The 20,677-nt window shown below is 42.5% G+C and overlaps 1 protein-coding gene across 1 annotated transcript in view; it reads left to right on the forward strand.

The window, feature by feature from the left end:
- Positions 1-18,043, forward strand: part of LOC134352531 (nuclear receptor subfamily 0 group B member 1-like) — a 194,695-nt gene extending 176,652 nt beyond the window's left edge. Inside the window, exon 2 of the mRNA XM_063059795.1 lies at positions 17,748-18,043. Within this exon, the coding sequence (XP_062915865.1) occupies positions 17,748-17,989 (242 nt within the window). The 3' untranslated portion in view covers positions 17,990-18,043. The remainder of the gene's footprint in view (positions 1-17,747) is intronic.
- The last annotated feature ends 2,634 nt before the right edge of the window (positions 18,044-20,677 follow it).

Consider the following 20,677-nt stretch of genomic DNA (forward strand, 5'->3'; position numbering starts at 1 on the left):
ACTGGTCAGCATCAAACCTAGGTTCATATTAAACACACGTTAGTAACTAACCCAGATTAGTGTCAAGCACAGGTCAGTATCAAAAACAGTTCGGAATCAAACCAAGGTCAGTATCAATCTCTGGTCAATATCAAACCTAGGTCAGTATTAAATACAGATCAGAATCAGACCAATGTCAATATCAAATACCGAGCGGTATCAAACCCAGATCAGTATCAAACACAGGTCAGTATCAAACACAGGTCAGTATCAAACCAATCTCAGTATCAAACACTGGTGAGTATCGAACACCGGCTGGGATTAAACACAGGTCAGTACGATGCGCAGGTCAGTATTGAGCACAAGTTAGTATCAAATCCATGATTTTCTTGATCAAACCCAGATCAATAACAAACCCAGGTGGGTATCAAACCCAGATCAGTATCAAACACATGTTAATACCAAACCTCAATCAGTATCAAATCTAGATCTGCTTCAAACGCAGGTCTCTATCGAACTCAGGTCGGTATCAAACCCAGGTCAGTATCAAACCCAGGACATTATCAAATCCAAGTCAGTTTCAAACACAGTTCAGCATCAAATCCATGTCAGTATCATATAAAGGTCAGTATCAAACCCAGATCAGTATCAAACCCAACTCAATAACAAACCCAGGTTAGTATCAAACCCAGATCAGTATCAAACACATGTTAGTACCAAATCTCGGTCAGTATCAAACCCAGGTCTGCTTCAAACGCAGGTCCGTATCGAACACAGGTCAGTTTCAAACACACATCAATAGCAAACTCAGGTCGGTATCAAACCCAGGTCAGTATTAAACCCAGGTCCATAACAAACTCAAATCAGTATTAAACCCAGGTTAATATCAATCCCAGGTCAGTATCAAACCCTGTTCAGTATCAAACCAAGGTCAGTATCAATCTCTGGTCAATATCAAACCCAGGTCAGTATTAAACACAGGTCAGAATCAGACCAATGTCAATATCAAACACAGATCAGTATCAAACCCAGGACAGTAACAAACCCAGGTTGGTATCAAACCCAGACCAGTATCAAACACTGGTCAGTATCAATCCCAGATCCGTATCAAACCCAGGTGAGAATCAAACACTGGTCAGTTTGAAACCCAGGTTAGTAGCAACCCAGTTCACTATCAAACCCTAGTCGATATTAAATACAGGATAGTATCAAATCCAGGTCACTATCAAGCCCAGGTAAGTATCAAACACATGTCAGTATCAAGCTCAGGTTAGTATCAAACACAGATCAGCATCAAACCCAGGTCAGTATCAAACCCAGGTTGATATCAAACACTGATCAGTATAAAAGGCAGCTCAGAATCTAATAGAGGTCAGCATCTAACAAAAGTCTGCATCAATCCCACGTCAATAGCAAACCCTGGTCAGTATCAAACCATGGTCAGTATCAAACCTTGGTGAGTATAAAACACAGGTCAGTATCATAACCAGATCAGTATCAAACCCAGGCCAGTATCAAGCACAGGTCAGAATCAAACCAATGTCAGTATCAAACCCAGGTGAGTATCAAACTCTGGTCAGTATCAAACGTAGGTCAGTATCAAACCCAGATACATATCAAACACGGGTCAGTATCAAAACTAGGTTAGTATCAAACACACGTCAGTAACTAACCCAGATCAGTGTCAAACCCAGGTCAGTATCAAACACAGGTCAGTATCAAACCAATCTCAGTATCAAACACTGGTGAGTATCGAACACTGGTCAGTTTGAAACCCAGGTTAGTAGCAACCCAGTTCACTATCAAACCCTAGTCGATATTAAATACAGGATAGTATCAAATCCAGGTCACTATCAAGCCCAGGTAAGTATCAAACACATGTCAGTATCAAGCTCAGGTTAGTATCAAACACAGATCAGCATCAAACCCAGGTCAGTATCAAACCCAGGTTGATATCAAACACTGATCATTATAAAAGGCAGCTCAGAATCTAATAGAGGTCAGCATCTAACAAAAGTCTGCATCAATCCCACGTCAATAGCAAACCCTGGTCAGTATCAAACCATGGTCAGTATCAAACCTTGGTGAGTATAAAACACAGGTCAGTATCATAACCAGATCAGTATCAAACCCAGGCCAGTATCAAGCACAGGTCAGAATCAAACCAATGTCAGTATCAAACCCAGGTGAGTATCAAACTCTGGTCAGTATCAAACGTAGGTCAGTATCAAACCCAGATACATATCAAACACGGGTCAGTATCAAAACTAGGTTAGTATCAAACACATGTCAGTAACTAACCCAGATCAGTGTCAAACCCAGGTCAGTATCAAACACAGGTCAGTATCAAACACAGGTCAGTATCAAACCAATCTCAGTATCAAACACTGGTGAGTATCGAACACCGGCTGGGATTAAACACAGGTCAGTACGATGCGCAGGTCAGTATTGAGCACAAGTTAGTATCAAATCCATGATTTTCTTGATCAAACCCAGATCAATAACAAACCCAGGTGGGTATCAAACCCAGATCAGTATCAAACACATGTTAATACCAAACCTCAATCAGTATCAAATCTAGATCTGCTTCAAACGCAGGTCTCTATCGAACTCAAGTCGGTATCAAACCCAGGTCAGTATCAAACCCAGGACATTATCAAATCCAAGTCAGTTTCAAACACAGTTCAGCATCAAATCCATGTCAGTATCATATAAAGGTCAGTATCAAACCCAGATCAGTATCAAACCCAACTCAATAACAAACCCAGGTTAGTATCAAACCCAGATCAGTATCAAACACATGTTAGTACCAAATCTCGGTCAGTATCAAACCCAGGTCTGCTTCAAACGCAGGTCTCGATCGAATACAGGTCAGTTTCAAACTCACAACAGTAACAAACTCAGGTCGTAACAAACCCAGGACCGTAACAATCCTAGGTCAGTATCAAGCCCTGTTCAGTATCAACTCCAGGTCCGGATAAAACCCAGGTCGGTATCAAACCCAGGTCATTATCAAGCCCAGATCAGTATCAAACACAGGTCCGTATAAAACACAGGTACATATCAAACACTGGTCAGCATCAAACCTAGGTTCATATTAAACACACGTTAGTAACTAACCCAGATTAGTGTCAAGCACAGGTCAGTATCAAAAACAGTTCGGAATCAAACCAAGGTCAGTATCAATCTCTGGTCAATATCAAACCTAGGTCAGTATTAAATACAGATCAGAATCAGACCAATGTCAATATCAAATACCGAGCGGTATCAAACCCAGATCAGTATCAAACACAGGTCAGTATCAAACCAATCTCAGTATCAAACACTGGTGAGTATCGAACACCGGCTGGGATTAAACACAGGTCAGTACGATGCGCAGGTCAGTATTGAGCACAAGTTAGTATCAAATCCATGATTTTCTTGATCAAACCCAGATCAATAACAAACCCAGGTGGGTATCAAACCCAGATCAGTATCAAACACATGTTAATACCAAACCTCAATCAGTATCAAATCTAGATCTGCTTCAAACGCAGGTCTCTATCGAACTCAGGTCGGTATCAAACCCAGATCAGTATCAAACCCAGGACATTATCAAATCCAAGTCAGTTTCAAACACAGTTCAGCATCGAATCCATGTCAGTATCATATAAAGGTCAGTATCAAACCCAGATCAGTATCAAACCCAACTCAATAACAAACCCAGGTTAGTATCAAACCCAGATCAGTATCAAACACATGTTAGTACCAAATCTCGGTCAGTATCAAACCCAGGTCTGCTTCAAACGCAGGTCTCGATCGAATACAGGTCAGTTTCAAACTCACAACAGTAACAAACTCAGGTCGTAACAAACCCAGGACCGTAACAATCCTAGGTCAGTATCAAGCCCTGTTCAGTATCAACTCCAGGTCCGGATAAAACCCAGGTCGGTATCAAACCCAGGTCATTATCAAGCCCAGATCAGTATCAAACACAGGTCCGTATAAAACACAGGTACATATCAAACACTGGTCAGCATCAAACCTAGGTTCATATTAAACACACGTTAGTAACTAACCCAGATTAGTGTCAAGCACAGGTCAGTATCAAAAACAGTTCGGAATCAAACCAAGGTCAGTATCAATCTCTGGTCAATATCAAACCTAGGTCAGTATTAAATACAGATCAGAATCAGACCAATGTCAATATCAAATACCGAGCGGTATCAAACCCAGATCAGTATCAAACCCAGGTCAGTATCAAACACTGGTCAGTATCAATCCCAGATCTGTATCAAAGCCAGGTCAGTATCAAACCCAGGTCATTAACAAACTCAGGTCGGTATCAAAGCCAAATCAGTATGAAACACATGTTGGTATCAATCTCAGGTCAGTATCAAACCCAGGTCTGCTTCAAATGCAGGTCTGTATCGAACATAGGTCAGTAACAAACCCAGGTTAGTATCAAACTCAGATCTGTATCGAATCCAGATCAGCATCAAATGCAGGTCAGTGTCAACACTGGTTAGTATCAATCCTAGATCTGTATCAAACCCAGGTCAGTATCAAATGCTGGTCAGTATGAAACCCAGGTTAGTAGCAACCCAGTTCAGTATCAAACCCAGGTCGATGTTAAACACAGGTTAGTATCAAATCCAGGTCACTACCAAGCCCAGGTAAGTATCAAACACAGGTCCGTATCAAAACCAGGTCAATATCAAACCCAGGTTGATATAAAACCCCGGTCAGTATCAAAACAGGTCAGTATCAATCCCTGGTCAGTATTAAACACAGGTCAGTAGCAAACCTTGGTGAGTATAAAACACAGGTCAGTACCATAACCAGGTCAGTATCAACCCAGGTCAGTTTCAAACACCGTTCGGTATCAAACACAGCTCAGTATCAAACCCAGGCCAGTATCACACCCAGGTCACTATCAAACCCAGGACTGTAGCAAACTCTGGTCAGTATCAAACCAAGGTCATTATCAATCACAGAGCAGTGTCAAAGACAGGGCAATATCAAACCCAGATCAGTAACAAACCAAGTTCCGTATCAAACCCAGGTCCGTATCAAGCACAGGTCCATATGAAACACAGGCCTATAGCAAATCCAATTCAGTATCAAACACAGGTCAGAATCAAAACCCAGATTGATATCAAAGACATGTCAGTATCAAACTTAGGTCGGAATCAAACACAGATAGTATCAAGCACAAGTCAATATCAAACGCACGTCAGTATCTCACCCACGCCAGTATAAAGTCGAGGTCAGTATCAAACACATTTCAGTATCAAACATAGGAACATTTCAGTATCAAACATTATCAAATACATCTCAGTATCAGACCCAGATCGGAATCAAACACAGGTCAGCCTCAATCATAGGTCACTATCAAACCCAGGTTGATATCAAATCCAAGTCAGTTTCAAACACAGGTCAGCATCAAATCCATGTCAGATCAAACGTAGGTCAGTATCAAATCTTGGTTAATATCAAACACTGGTCCGTATCAAACCCAGTTCAGTATCAAATACAGGTCAGTATCAAGCCCAGGTCATTATCAGACACAGGTCAGTATCAAAACCAGGCTGGAATCAAACGAAGGTCAGTATCAAACCTCGGTGAGTATCAAACACAGGTCAGTATCAAACCTTGGTTAGTATCAAACACACGTTAGTAACTAACCCAGATCAGTGTCAAACCCAGGTCAGTATCAAACACAGGTCGGTATCAAACCAAGGTCAGTATCGATCTCTGGTCAGTATCAAACCCAGGTCAATATTAAATACAGGTCAGTATCAAATCCAGGTAAGTATCAAGCCCAGGTCAGTATCAATCCTAGCTTGATATCAAACACAGCACAGAATCTAACAGAGGTCAGCATCAAACAGAAATAAGCATCAAACCCATGTTAATATTTAACCCAGATCAGTATCAAACACAGTTCGGTATCAAACACAGCTCAGTATCAAACACAGCTCAGTATCACACTCAGGTCACTATCAAACCCAGGTCTGTATCAGACTCTGGTCAGTGTCAAACCAATGCCAATACCAAACACAGAGCAGTATCAGACACAGGGCAGTATCAAACCCAGATCAGTATCAAACCCAAGTCAGTAACAAACCCAGATCCATATCAAACACAGTTCCATGTCAAACACAGGTCAGTATCAAATCCATGTCAGTATCAAACCCAGGTTATTATCAAACACTGGTCAGTATCAATCCCAATTCAGTATCAAACCCAGGTCAGTATCAGACCTAGGTCAGGATCAAACTCTGCTCAGTATCAAACCAAGGTCAGTATCAAGCCCAGGTAATTATCAAACAAAGGTCAGTATCAATCCCAGGTCCGTATCAAACACAGGTCCGTATCAAACCCAGGTCCATATCAAACACATGTCGGTATCAAACCATGGTCAGAATCAAACACAGGTCAGGATCGAACACAGGTCAGTAGCAAACCCACATCAGTATCTAACGTATGTCAGTATCAAGTCCATGTCAGTATCAAACACAGTTCATTATCAAACCCAGGTCAGTATCAAACCCAGGTCAGTATCAAACTCAGGTCAGTATCAAACCCAGGTCAGTATCAAACTCTGGTCAGTATCAAACCCTGGGAAGTACTAAACTCAGGTCAGCCTTGAACCCAGTTCAGTATTAAGCACTGGTTAGTATCGAATACAGGTCAATATCAAGCACAGGTCATTATCAAATACAGGTCAGTATCAAACCCAGGTTATTATCAGACACAGGCCCACATCAAACCCAGTTTGGAATCAAACACAGTTCAGTATCATACCTTGTTGAGTATCAAACACAGGTCAGAATCAAATACGGCACAGTATCAAACACAGGGTGGTATCAAACACAGGTCATTATCAAACACAGATCAGTATCAAACCCAGGTCAGTAACAAACTCAGGTCGGTATCAAAGCCAGGTCGTTATCAATCCCAGGACAGTATCAAATCCATAAGACCATAAGACCATAAGACGAAGGAGCAGAAGTCGGCCATTCGGCCCATTGAGTCTGCTCCGCCATTTTATCTTGAGCTGATCCATTCTCCCATTTAGTCCCACTCCCCCGCCTTCTCACCATAACCGTTGATGCCCTGGCTACTCAGATACCTATCAATCTCTGCCTTAAATACACCCAATGACTTGGCCTCCACTGCTGCCTGTGGCAACAAATTCCATAGATTCACCATCCTCTGACTGAAAAAATGTCTTCGCATTTCTGTTCTGAATGGGCGCCCTTCAATCCTTAAGTCGTGCCCTCTCGTACTAGACTCCCCCATTGTGGGAAACAACTTTGCCACATCCACTCTGTCCATGCCTTTCAACATTCGAAATGTTTCTATGAGGTCTCCCCTCATTCTTCTAAACTCCATGGAATACAGCCCAAGAGCGGATAAACGTTCCTCATATGTTAACCCTCTCATTCCCAGAATCTTTCGAGTGAATCTTCTCTGTACCCTCTCCAACGTCAGTTTCAAACACAGGTCAGCATCAAATCCATGTCAGTACCAAACCCAGGTCAGCATCAAACCCAAGTGAGTATCAAACCAAGTTCAGTATCAGACCCAGGTCTGTATCAAACTCTGGCCAGTAGCAAACCCTGGGCGAATTAAACACAGGTCAGCATGAAACCCAGATCAATATCAATCCCAGTACAGTAACAAACCCAGGTTGGTATCAAACCCAGGTCAGTTACAAACCCTGGTCTGTTTCAAATGCTGGTCAGTATTGAACACAGGTCTGTATCAAACCCCCGTCAGTAGCAAACACTGATTCATATCAAACCCAGGACAGTATCAAACCCAGGTGTGTATCAAACCCAGGTCAGTATCAAACCCTGGTCAGTATCAAACCCTGGTCATTATTAAACACAGGTCAGCATCATAACCAGGATAGTATCAAGCCCTGGTCATAATCAAACACAGGTCACTAATAAGCCCAGGTCAGGATCAAATAAAAGTCAGTATCAAACACAGGTCAGTATCAAACCCTAGTCAGTATCAGACGCAGGTCAGTATCAATCCCAGGTCGGAATCAAACACAGGTCAGTATCAAACCCAGGTCAGTATCAGACACAGGGCAGTATCAAACCCAGCTTGGTCTCAAACCTAGGTCAATATCAAACATATGTTGGTATCCAACCCTGGTCATTATGAAACCTGGGTCTGTTTCAAACGTAGATCAGTATCAAACCTAGGACTATTTCTAACATAGATCAGTATTGAATACAGGTCAGTATCAAACCCACCACAGTAGCAAACCCTAGTTTGTATCAAACCCACGTCAGTATCAAACACTGGTCAGTGTCAAACTCAGGTCCGTATCAAGCACAGGTCAGTATCAAATGCAGGTCTGTATCAAACCCAGGTCAGTATCAATCCCAGGTCAGTATCAAACACTGTTCAATATCAGTCCCAGGACAATATCAAACACAGGTCAGTATCAAACCCAGTTCAGTATCAATACCAGGTCTTTATCAATCATGGGTTGGTATCATGCTCAGGTCAGTATCAAACCCAGGTCAGTATCAAACACTGGTCAGTATCAAACCCAGGTCAGTATCAAACCCAGGTCAGTATCAATACCAATATGTATCAAACCCAGGTCAGTATGAAACACAGTGCCGTATCAAACACAGTTCAGTAGCAAATTCAGGTCAGTATCAAACCAAGGTCAGTATCAAACCCAGGTAAGCATCAAACACAGGTCAGTATCAAACCCAGATCAGTATCAAACCCTAGTCAGTATCAAACACTGGTCAGTATCAATCCCAGATCTGTATCAAACCCGGGTCAGTATCAAACCCAGGTCAGTATCAGACCTAAAATAAGGATCAAACTCTGGTCAGTATTAAACCAAGGTCAGTATCAAGCCCAAGTAAGTATCAAACACAGGTCATTATCAATCCCAGGTCAGTATCAAACACAGATCTGTATCAAATTCAGGTTGATATCAAACACTAGTCTGTATCAAACCCAGCACAGTATCTAACAGAGGTCAGCATCTAACAAAACTCAGCATCAAACCCACGTCAATTGCTAACCCCAGTCAGTATCAAACCCTGTTCAGTATCAAACACAGGTCAGTATCAAACCTTGGTGAGAATCAAACACAGGTCATTATCATAATCAGGTCAGTATCAAACACAGGTCGTTATCAAGCACAGCTCAGAATCAAACCCAGGTCAGTATCAAACACAGGTCAGTATCAAACCCAGTTATGTATCAATCACAAGTCTGTATTAAACACAGGTCTGTATCAAACACAGGTCTGTATCAAGCCCAGGTCAGTATCAAACCTAGGTCAGTATCAAACCCAGTTCATTATCAACCCCAGGTCAGTATCAAACTTTGGTCAGTATCAAACCGAGGTGGGTACCAAACCCAGGTCAGTATCAACCACAGGTCAGTATCAAACACAGGTATGTTTCAAACACAGGTATGTTTCAAACCTTGGTTAGTATCAAACCTAGGTCAGTATCAAACACAGGTCGGTATCAAACAAAGGTTAGTATCAATCTCTGGTCAGTATTAAACCCAGGATGGTATTAAACACAGGTCAGTATCAAACCCAGGTGAGTATCAAGCCCAGGTCAGTACCAAACAACAGCACAGAATGTAAAAGAGGTCAGCATCAAACGGAAATCAGCATCAAACCCATGTCAATATTCAACCCAGATCAGTATCAAACACAGCTCAGTATCACACCCAGGTCACTATCAAACCCAGGTCTGTATAAAATTCTGCAGGATCAAACAGTTCAGAATCAAACCAATATCAATATCAAACACAGAGCAGTATCAAACACAGTGCAGTATCAAACCCAGATCAGTATCAAACCCAGGAGAGTAACAAACCCATGTCCATATCAATCACAGTTCCGTATCAAACACAGGTCAGTATCAAATCCATGTCAGTATCATACACAGGTCAGTATCAAATCCATGTCAGTATCATACACAGGTCAGTATCAAGCCCAGGTCAGTATCAAACACAGGTCCATATCAAACCCAGGTACATATCAAACACAGGTCAGTATCAAACCTTGGTTAGTATCAAACACACGTTAGTAACTAACCCAGATCAGTGTCAAACCCAGGTCAGTATCAAACACAGGTTGGTATCAAACCAAGTTCAGTATCAAACTCAGGTCAGTATTAAATACAGGTCAGTATCAAACCCAGGTAAGTATCAAGCCCAGGTCAGTATCAATCCTAGCTTGATATCAAACACAGCACAGAATCTAACAGAGGTCAGCATCAAACGGAAATAAGCATCAAACCCATGTTAATATTTAACCCAGATCGGTATCAAACACAGTTCGGTATCAAACACAGCTCAGTATCAAACACAGCTCAGTATCAAACACAGCTCAGTATCACACTCAGGTCACTATCAAACCCAGGTCTGTATCAAACCAATGCCAATACCAAACACAGAGCAGTATCAGACACAGGGCAGTATCAAACCCAGATCAGTATCAAACCCAAATCAGTAACAAACCCAGATCCATATCAAACACAGTTCCATATCAAACCCAGGTCAGTATCAAACCCAGGTCAGTATCAAACCCAGGTCAGTATCAAACACTGGTCAGTATCAAACACTGGTCAGTATCAATCCCAGTTCAGTATCAGACCTAGGTCAGGATCAAACTCTGGTCAGTATCAAACCAAGGTCAGTATCAAGCCCAGGTAATTATCAAACAAAGGTCAGTATCAAGCCCAGGTCAGTATCAAACACAGGTCCGTATCAAACACATGACTGTATCAAATCTAGGTCAGTATCAAACACAGGTTAGTATCAAACCCAGGTTGATATCAAACACATGTCAGTATCAAACCAAGGTCGGAACCAAACACAGGTCTGCATCAAACACAGGTCAGAATTGAACACAGGTCAGTAGCAAACCCACATCAGTATCTAACCCATGTCAGTATCAAATCCATGTCAGTATCAAACACAGTTCAGTATCAAACACAGGTCATTATCAAATACATGTCAGTATCAAACCCAGGTCAGTATCAAACTCTGGTCAGTATCAAACCCTGGGCAGTACTAAACTCAGGTCAGCATCGAACCCAGTTCAGTGTTAAGCACTGGTTAGTATCGAATACAGGTCAATATCAAGTACAGGTCATTATCAAATACAGGTCAGTATCAAACCCAGGTTATTATCAGACACAGGCCCACATCAAACCCAGTTTGGAATCAAACACAGTTCAGTATCATACCTTGTTGAGTATCAAACACAGGTCAGAATCAAATACGGCACAGTATCAAACACAGGGCGGTATCAAACACAGGTCAGTATCAAACAGTTTGCTGGTGAACGCAGAAGTCCAGGCAGCATCTCTAGGAAGAGGTACAGTCGATGTTTCGGGCCGAGACCCTTCGTCAGTCCTGTCGAAGGGTCTCGGCCCGAAACGTTGACTGTACCTCTTCCTGGAGATGCTGCCTGGCCTGTTGCATTCACCAGCAACTTTGATGTGTGTTGCTTGAATCTCCAGCATCTGCAGAATTCCTCGTGTTTGCCCTCTCAGTCTTCTACATTTTAGAGAATAACTTCCTAACCTACTCAACCTTTCCCTAAACTCAGCTCTTCAAACCTCGGCATCATCCTTGTCAATTTTTCTGTACTCTTTTAATGTTATTGCTTTTATAGGGTGGTAGGGCAGCACAGTAGCACTGTGGTTAGCTTGGTGCCTTACAGTATGAGTGACCCGGCTTCAGTTTCCACCACTATGTGTAAGGAGTTTGTACATTGTCCATGTGACCCTGTGGCTTTCCTCCGGATGCTCCGGTTTCCTCCCACAGTCCAATGACATACCGGTTGCTAGGTTAACTGTCCCGTGATTTGGCCAGGGTTAAATCCGGGATTGCTGGGCAGTGCAGCTCAAAGGGCCGAAAGGGCTTATTCCACACAGTAGCACAATAAATCAATCAATAAGTAGGTATCCCTCCCGTACATAGGTGACCAGAACTGCACGCAATACTCCAAATTAGGTCTCACCAACATCTTATTCAACTTCAACATAACTTCCCAGCCCCTATACTCAATACTTTGATTTATGAAGGTCAATGTGCCAAAAGTTTTCTTTATGACTCCATTTTCAAGGAATTATGGATCGGTCCTCCCAGATCTCTCTGTTCTATCACACTGCTCAATGCTCTGCCATTCACTCTGTCAGACCTACCCTGATTCATCCTCACAAACAGCAACACCTCACACTTACCAGCATTAGATTCCATCTGCCACTTTTCAGCCCATTTTCCCAGCTGGCTCAGATCCCATACAAACTTTGATGGCTTTCCTCGTTGCACCTAATCTTGGTGTCATCCACAAATCTGGATGATAAAGTGGTTAACTGGATCAGCAGATTTGCTGATCCAGTTAACCACTTTATCATCCAGATAATTGATATAGGTAACAAACAACAATGGACCCAGCACTGATCCCTGTGGCACTCTGCCAGTAATAGCCCTCCAGTCAGAGAGGCAACCATCTACTACCACTCTCTAGCTTCTCCCACGAAGTTAATGTTGAGTCCAATTTACTACCTCATCCTGAGTGCCAAGTGACTTAACCTTCTTGATTAGTTTCCTATGTAAACCCTTGTCAAGGGCCTTGCTAAAGTCTATATGGACAACATTCACTCTGTTTCTTTCATCATCTTTCCTGGTAACCTCCTCAAAAAACATATAAGGTTGGTTCGTCATGATATACCATGCACAAAGCCATGTTGACTATCCCTAACCTGTCCTTGACTATCTAAATAATTATAAAACCTGTCCATTAGTCATTCCAATAACTCACCCTCTACTGGAATCAGGCTCAGGAGCCTTTCTTAAACAACAGAACAACCTTAGCTATCCACCAGTCCTCTGGCATCTCACCCATGACTAAAGACAATTTGAATGTGTGTGTAACTTCTCACTAGCCTCCCACAAGGGAATACCTCGGAATTTATCCACCCTAAATTGCATCAACGCAGCAAGCACCTCCTCCTCTGTAATCTGTACAGGGCCCATACCTTACTGCTGTTTTGCCTCACTTCTATAGGCTCTGTACTGGTTGAAGTGGATGGTCTGAGAAAATTAGTTTGTGGCAATACCAATCCTTGTTTCTTTCAAGCAAGTTTCTTCTTTGGGATTGAGGACAGCTTGGTTCAGTTAGATCTGAGATCAATGAGTCAATGTGGTATAATCTGTCTCTCATCTTCACCCTCTAAACAAGTCCCCATCTCACTTCATATACTCAATATTATTTTCTCTCTTGTTTATTGACTCCATTTATCATCTAACTCCCACTATCTCCCAAGTCCAACCCATCGCCTCTGTTATATGGTGCAGTATGCTTTTCATCTCACACCTTTCCTCTATCCATGAATCACTCAGAATCCTATCTCATCACCCCTTCTGTTCTTCATATTGCCCATCTCACCTGTCCTCTCTCAATCCTGCTGCAATGTTTCAAACTGAAACATTCCAGTCCTAACAGATGCTACTCGACCTTCTGAATCCCTGTCATAGATTTGTTTGTTGCTTTAGATTACAAACTCTTGTGCCTCTGTGAGGCAATTCCAAACTTTTAAGAGAATTTTTTTTAAAAGAAAACTAGTTGAACCCAATATATCTTAGAAGCCAACAGATACTTTAATGAAAAGCTTACAATGGTGCTAGAAAGTTTATGAACCCTATAGAATTTTCTTTATTTCTGCTTAAATATGACCTAAAATGTGATCAGATCTTCACACAAGTCCTAAAACTAGATAAAGAGAATCCGATAAAATAAATACCACAAAATACATTATACTTCTTCATTTATTTTTTGAGAAAAATGATCCAATATTACGCATATTTGTTGGAAAAAAGTATGTGATCCTTTGCTTACAGTAGCTGTTATGACCCCTTTGTGCATCAATAACTTCAGCCAAACATTTCTGGTAACTGTTGATCAGTCCTGCACACCAGCTTGGATAAATTTTAGGCTATTTCGCCTTAAAAAACTGCTTCAGCTCTGGGATGTTGGTGGCCTTCCTTGCATGAACTGCTTGTTTCAGGTCCTTCCACAGCATCTCGATAGGAATAAGGTCAAGACTTTGACGCGGCCATTCTAGTTGTTGATTTCCTCTTGTTTTCCAGATCATTGTCTTGTTACATTATTCATTTTCTATTAAGCTTTAGGTGACAGACTGCTAACCTGACATTCATCTGTAAAATATCTTGATACAATTTTGAATTCATTGTTCCCTCAATGATTGCAGGCTGTCCAGTCCCTGAGGCAGCAAAGCAGCCCCAAACCATGATGCTCCTTCCACCATGCTTCACATTTTGGATGAGGTTTTGGTATTGGTATGCAGTGCCCTTTTCCCTCCATATACAGCAATCTAGAAAGTTCAACTATTGTCTCATCTGTCCACGAAACATCGCCCCAGAAGCATTACAGAACATCCAGGCGGTCTTTTGCAAACTTGAGATGTGCAGCAATGTTTTTGTTTGGAGAGATGGGTTTCCTCTGTAGTGTCTTTCCATGAACACCATTCTTGTTCAGTGCTTTTCTTACAGTGGACACATGAACAGAGACTTTAACAAGTTCCAGAGATCTTTGCAGGTCTTTTACTGTTACCTTTGGCTTCTTTTTCAACTCCTTCTGCACTGCACATTGTGCTGTCGGTGTGACCTTTGCACGATGCCCACTCATGAACATTTCATAGGGAGAGCAGCAACAGTACTAAATTTCCTCCGTTTGTAGACAATTTCTCTTACTTTGGACTGATGAACACTCAGGTCCTTAAAAATGCTTTTGTAGTCTTTTTCAGCTTCATGCATCTCTACAATTCTCTTAAGGTGCTTGGAAAGTTGTTTTGATTGAAGCATGGTGCACATAAACATATCTTTCTTGAGAAGAGCAGACTCTGTCAGTAACTTGATTTTGTTAGGGTACCTCTACAGCCCAACCTCCAATCTCATCTCATTGATTGGGACACCTAACTCCAAATAGCTTTTGTAGAAGGCATTACCCTGGAGGTTCACATACTTTTTCCAACAAATACATATGACATGGGATAATTTTTTCCCAATAAATAACTGAACACGTATAATGTATTTTGTGTTATTTATTTAATGGGCTCCCTTTATCTAGTTTTAGGACTTGTGTGAAGATTAGAGGATTTCAGGGGATATTTGTGTGGAGTTCTGCATAGGACAGGGAAGTTATGGTAGGGTACAGGAACCATGCTGTACAAAGGCTGTAATAAAGCTAGTCAAGAAGAAAACAAAAGTTTGGAGAGCTAGTTATGTTAGAGATCTAGAAGATTATAAGGCTAATAGGAAGGAGCTTAAGAAGGAAATTAGGAGAGCCAGAAGGGGCCATGAGAAGGCCTTGGCGGGCAGGATTAAAGAAAACCCCAAGGCATTCTTCAAATATGTGAAGAGCAAGAGGATAAGATGTGAAAGAATAGGACCTATCAAGTGTGATAGTGGGAAAGTGTGTATGGAACCGGAGGAAATAGCAAAGGTACTAAATGAATACTTTGCTTCAGTATTCACTGTGAAAAAGTATCTTGGTGATTGTAGGGATGACCTACAGTGGATTGAAAAGCTTGAGCATGTAGATATTAAGAAAGAGGATGTGCTGGAGCTTTTGGAAAGCATCAAGTTGGATAAGTCGCCGGGACCTGATGAGATGTACCCCAGGCTACTGTGGGAGGTGAGGGAGGAGATTGCTGAGCCTCTGCCAATGATCTTTCCATCATCAATGGGGACAGGAGAGGTTCTGGAGGATTGGAGGGTTGCAGATATTGTTCCTTCATTCAAGAAAGGGAGTAGAGATAGCCCAGGAAATTATACACCAGTGAGTCTTACTTCAGTGATGGTAAGTTGATGGAGAAGATCCTGAGAGGCAGGATTTATGAACATTTGGAGAGGTATAATATGATTAGGAATAGTCAGCATGGCTTTGTCGAGGGCAGGTCCTGTCTCACAAGCCAAACTGAATTTTTTGAGGATGTGACTAAACACATTGATGAAGGAAGAGCAGTAGATGTAGTGTATATGGATTTCAGCAAGGCATCTGATAGGGTACCCCATGCCAGGATAATTGAGAAAGCAAGGAGGCATGAGATCCAAGGAGACTTTGCTTTGTGGATCCAGAATTGGCTTGCCCACAGAGGGCAAAGAGTGATTGTAGATGGGTCATATTGTGCATGGAGATCGGTCACCAGTGGAGTGCCTCAGGGATCTGTTCTGGGACCCTTACTCTTCGTGATTTTTATAAATGACCTGGATGAAGAATTGGAGGAATGGGTTAGTAAGTTCGCTGATGACGCAAAAGTTGGAGGTGTTATGGATAGTGTGGAGGGTTGTCAGAGGTTACAGCGGGACATTGATAGGATGCAAAACTGGGTTGAGAAGTGGCAGATGGAGTTCAACCCAGATAAGTGTGAAATGGTTCATTTTAGTAGATTAAATATGATGGCAGAATATAGTATTAATGGTCAAACTCTTGGCAGTGTGGAGGATCAGAGGAATCTTGGGGTTCGAGTCCATAGGACACTCAAAGCAGCTGTGCAGGTTGACTCTGTGGTTAAGAAGGCATACAGACGACTGGCCTTCATCAATCGTGGAACTGAATTTAGGAGCCGAGAGGTAATGTTGCAGCTATACAGGACCCTGGTCAGACCCCACTTGGGGCACTGTGTTCAGTTCTGGTTGCCTCACTACAGAAAGGATGTGGAAGCCATAGAAAGGGTGCAGAGGAGATTTACAAGGATGTTGCCTGGATTGGGGAGCATGCCTTTTGAGAATAGTTTGAGTGAACTCGGCCTTTTCTCCTTGGTGTGACGGAGGATGAGAGGTGACCTGACAGAGGTGTATAAGATGATGAGAGGCATTGATCATGTGGATAGTCAGAGGCTTTTTCCCCAGGACTGAAATGGTTGCCACAGGAGGACACAGGTTTAAGGTGCTGGGGAGTAGGTACAGTGGCAATGTCAGGGGTATGCTTTTTACTCAGAGAGTGGTGAATGCGTGGAATGGGCTGCTGGCAACAGTGGTGGAGGCGGATATGATATGGACTTTTAAGAGACTTTTGGATAGGTACATGGTGCTTATAAAAATAGGGGGCTATAGGTAAGCCTAGTAATTTCTAAGGTAGGGACATGTTTGGCAGAACTTTGTGGGCTGAAGGGCCTGTATTGTGCTGTAGGTTTTCTATGTTCTATGTTTCTATCTGATCACATTTTAGGTCATATTTATGCAGAAATAGAGAAAATTCGACAGGGTTCACGAACTTTCTTGCACTACTGTGTAACATGAGCAATTCATGAATTTGCTCGCACTGTGGCTTAATTTACAAGACTAATAATTAAGAATCCAGAGGTTGAGTTCAAGCTCTGTTCCAGAAGCAGTGGTATTAAAATTTGATTAATAATCTGGAATTTACAGAAAAACAATTATCAATGATGTTGACATTTTCAACTAATGAGTTGATTTGAAAATCTATCTGATTCTGTCGTAGCAGGATAGTTGCCATCTTCCTCTGTCTAAACCCCCATTCCAGACTTTTACCTGGCTTCTGAAATGGCCCAGCAAGCTCATTCAAGAGCAGTTAGGTTTAGACAATTATTGATGGTCTGTTTCTCAACGTGCCTAAACCAACTGCATATGCTTTCCTTGTGTAAATTTGCCAAGATTTTACAAGGACAGACCAACTGCATCTCTCATCCATTGTCCTAATGTGTTTCCATTTTGTTCCACAGATGTATCAGGTCTACATTCTTCAGAACACATCTTGTGCCTGCAACAGGAGGCGGAGAAAGCCCTCACCGAATACACTTACTCAGTCTATCTTCAGGATGCAACACGTTTCAGCCAGATAGAGCTTGCACTAATGTCCTTAAAGAGCATCAGTCCATCTGTCATCACACAGCTGTTTTTCCGACCTCTGATTGGAAATATCCAGATGAATGTGTTGCTGATGGAAATGCTGTATGCAAGCTAGTCAGACATCATTTCATGGGTGCACAAGATATTTGTTCTTTCCTTTCTGTTGAAGTTACTAGTTTATTTATTACAAGTCAGTTTTCTAGATATTTACATTTAATGTGTTTTGATTGTGCCTTAGCTGTGCCTAATGTATGTATATAACCTAATAGTTGGAAGAATGCATTAAAGTGTATGTATTGCTCAGCTTCCATGTGAGATTTCTTTAAAGAACTACACTCAGTAAATTCTCCAAACCAAGAAGCCAGCTCTGATTCTACGCCCTGGGTCATCCCTGTTGCAAGGCGCATTTGGAGCACAGCACTGACAAGGGCACTGATAAAAAAACTTTGGTCCTAGAAACTAAATTAACCAACGATGCTTTCAGTAGGACTAAGCAATTTAAAAATAGATTTATTTTTCCGAGAAATATTTACCTTAACAACCTTTCCCAGATCTCTTGCCTTCACTTAAAAATGAACTGTTCATTTTGAGTCTGTGTCTCTCTCTTTGCACTTGGGTCATCACAGAACTCTTGTCACCAAGACTTGACATTGAAATAGAGCCAGCAGAGAGAGAAGAGCTGAAATCAGCCCTGAATTTTGTTGGTCAGGTACGGGAGAAGTGAAAAGCAATGATGACTGGGTTGCCAGAAACGGTTCTCGTAGTGTGAGAACTACTTTCGGACCCCAGCATCTTCAGAGTATTTTGTGTTTACTCTTGGAGTTGCACGTCCAGTCCATGCTGGAAGAATAAGTGTCAGCACTTGCAACGACAGTTCAGCAGATCATGACAGACAGCCAGAATCAGCTGTCACTGTTGCTATTTAGCAGCTCTCTACAGACAGCCCCACACACCCCCAGCCCTGGTGCCCCCCCCCCACATCCTCCTCTACTGCAGTTTCATCAGCCTGAACCACTAATGCTCTGATTTGCTTGGCTGCTGCCAAACCTGAACCAAGCATTCCTCCACCAGACAGATACTCTGGGACCCCAAAAGTTGCAGGAACTTTATTACCCACTGTAAGCAGAATTTCCTAGCCCAGCCATGTCAGTGATGGTGCATATAAACTGGGTTACTTGGTGAATCTCTTACACTGATCACCACTCAGCCTGTTCAATGCCCTACGAGAACAAGGTTCTCCTGCAGCCCAGTCTCTCCATCAACTTGTAGGCAAGTTCAAGAGAATGCTTGGCCTTCCAGTATGGGGTCAGGAGGCTGCCCACTGACTTCTGGACCTGCACCAAAGACGAGGCACAGGGAGAGACTATGCAATAAAGTTCCACACACTGTGGTTAAGATGAGGTGGCATAAGAGATCCTTCACCACTGCTTTCCAGCGTGGGCTGAGTACAGGCTGGCATGACATCGCAGTACATGATACACAAAACAATTTGGATGACCTGATAAACCTGGCCATTCGAATAGACAACCAGGCATCTGAGCAATGTGGAGAGATATTCTGAGCTTCCTACTCTTCAGATACCACCTCTCTCATCAGCCAGTCCACAGACTGTGCAGGAGCACAAGCAGGTGGGTGGGCCTGCACCTATCTCAGGAGGAATGAGATTGGCACAGAAGAACACTTTGCTGCCTCTACTGTAGCTCTCCAGGACAATTCCAGGTATTATGTTCCCGTGTGTCCAGACGAGACCCATCATTAAGAAGAGAATTTTGACCATTGGATTCTCCCTGCAAGCATCTTCCCTTAATCAAGTAATGCTCCCAGTTTCCTTGTCATGGCGTTCCCAGACCCATGAGCTTCTGGCATTATTCACTTTAGGGCAGCAGAGAACCTCAAGGAAATCTCCCAGGCTCAGAGATGGGGAGCTCTCACTCAACAATTGAGAGAGAATATTGGTATCAGGGGTCTGGATGGCTGGCCTCTGGGCTCTGGCAAGATCTAACTTTCCACAGAACCCCTCCATAGGGAACAGCTCTCCTGCCTGGTTGATTTGCCTGAACTGCTGTTTAACTGTGGATTATGGCCTATCCATGACAATTCCAGGTTCTGTTGAATCTCAGGGTGCCAACCAGGTGGGAAGAGTAATCCCAATCTAACACTTTGAGGTGCAGAGTGGCAGCAACAAACAGCTGGTTGGCTGGTTCCCCACCTGGGCTTGGTCCTGCCCTCACCTGTTTCAATTCCCCAAATCACTGGATCACTGGGGAAGGATGGGCCCTGGATTTGTGTGGTCTTCAGAGATGCAGACTTGCAGGAGAGAGCACCAGCCTTAGTATTCTTGCTGTCAGGATGGTAGGTGAGTGTGAAATTAAACCGGGTGAAGGAGAGAGCCCAACAGGTTTACAGGAGTTGAATCTCCTCAATAAATATAGGAGAGGTATTTTGTTAATGGCAGTAACTCCCAAATGAACAGCCATGCCTGTTACAACAGTATCCCAAGGGTCACCTTTACCCATGGTGTAGATGCAGAAGGAAGATACACCTGTGTTTAATTAATGGCCACTTTTTATTTGCAATTGTGGATATCTGACCCCGAGATATATATCTTAGATTGCAACACAATATTCTTTTTGTTCCAATATCTGCAGCTTTATCAACTCACTGGGATGACTGCTTTACCTTTGCCGATACTAAACGAGTGCTTTGTGGTGGATCCCATTGGTTAGATGGAACCCATTATGAGACAGTTTATACAACTGGCAGCATATACACCTGCCACGGTTTATGTGCAAGACTAAAGGCA

This window comes from Mobula hypostoma, chromosome 10, assembly GCF_963921235.1.
Source record: "Mobula hypostoma chromosome 10, sMobHyp1.1, whole genome shotgun sequence".
Lineage (NCBI taxonomy): Eukaryota > Metazoa > Chordata > Chondrichthyes > Myliobatiformes > Myliobatidae > Mobula > Mobula hypostoma.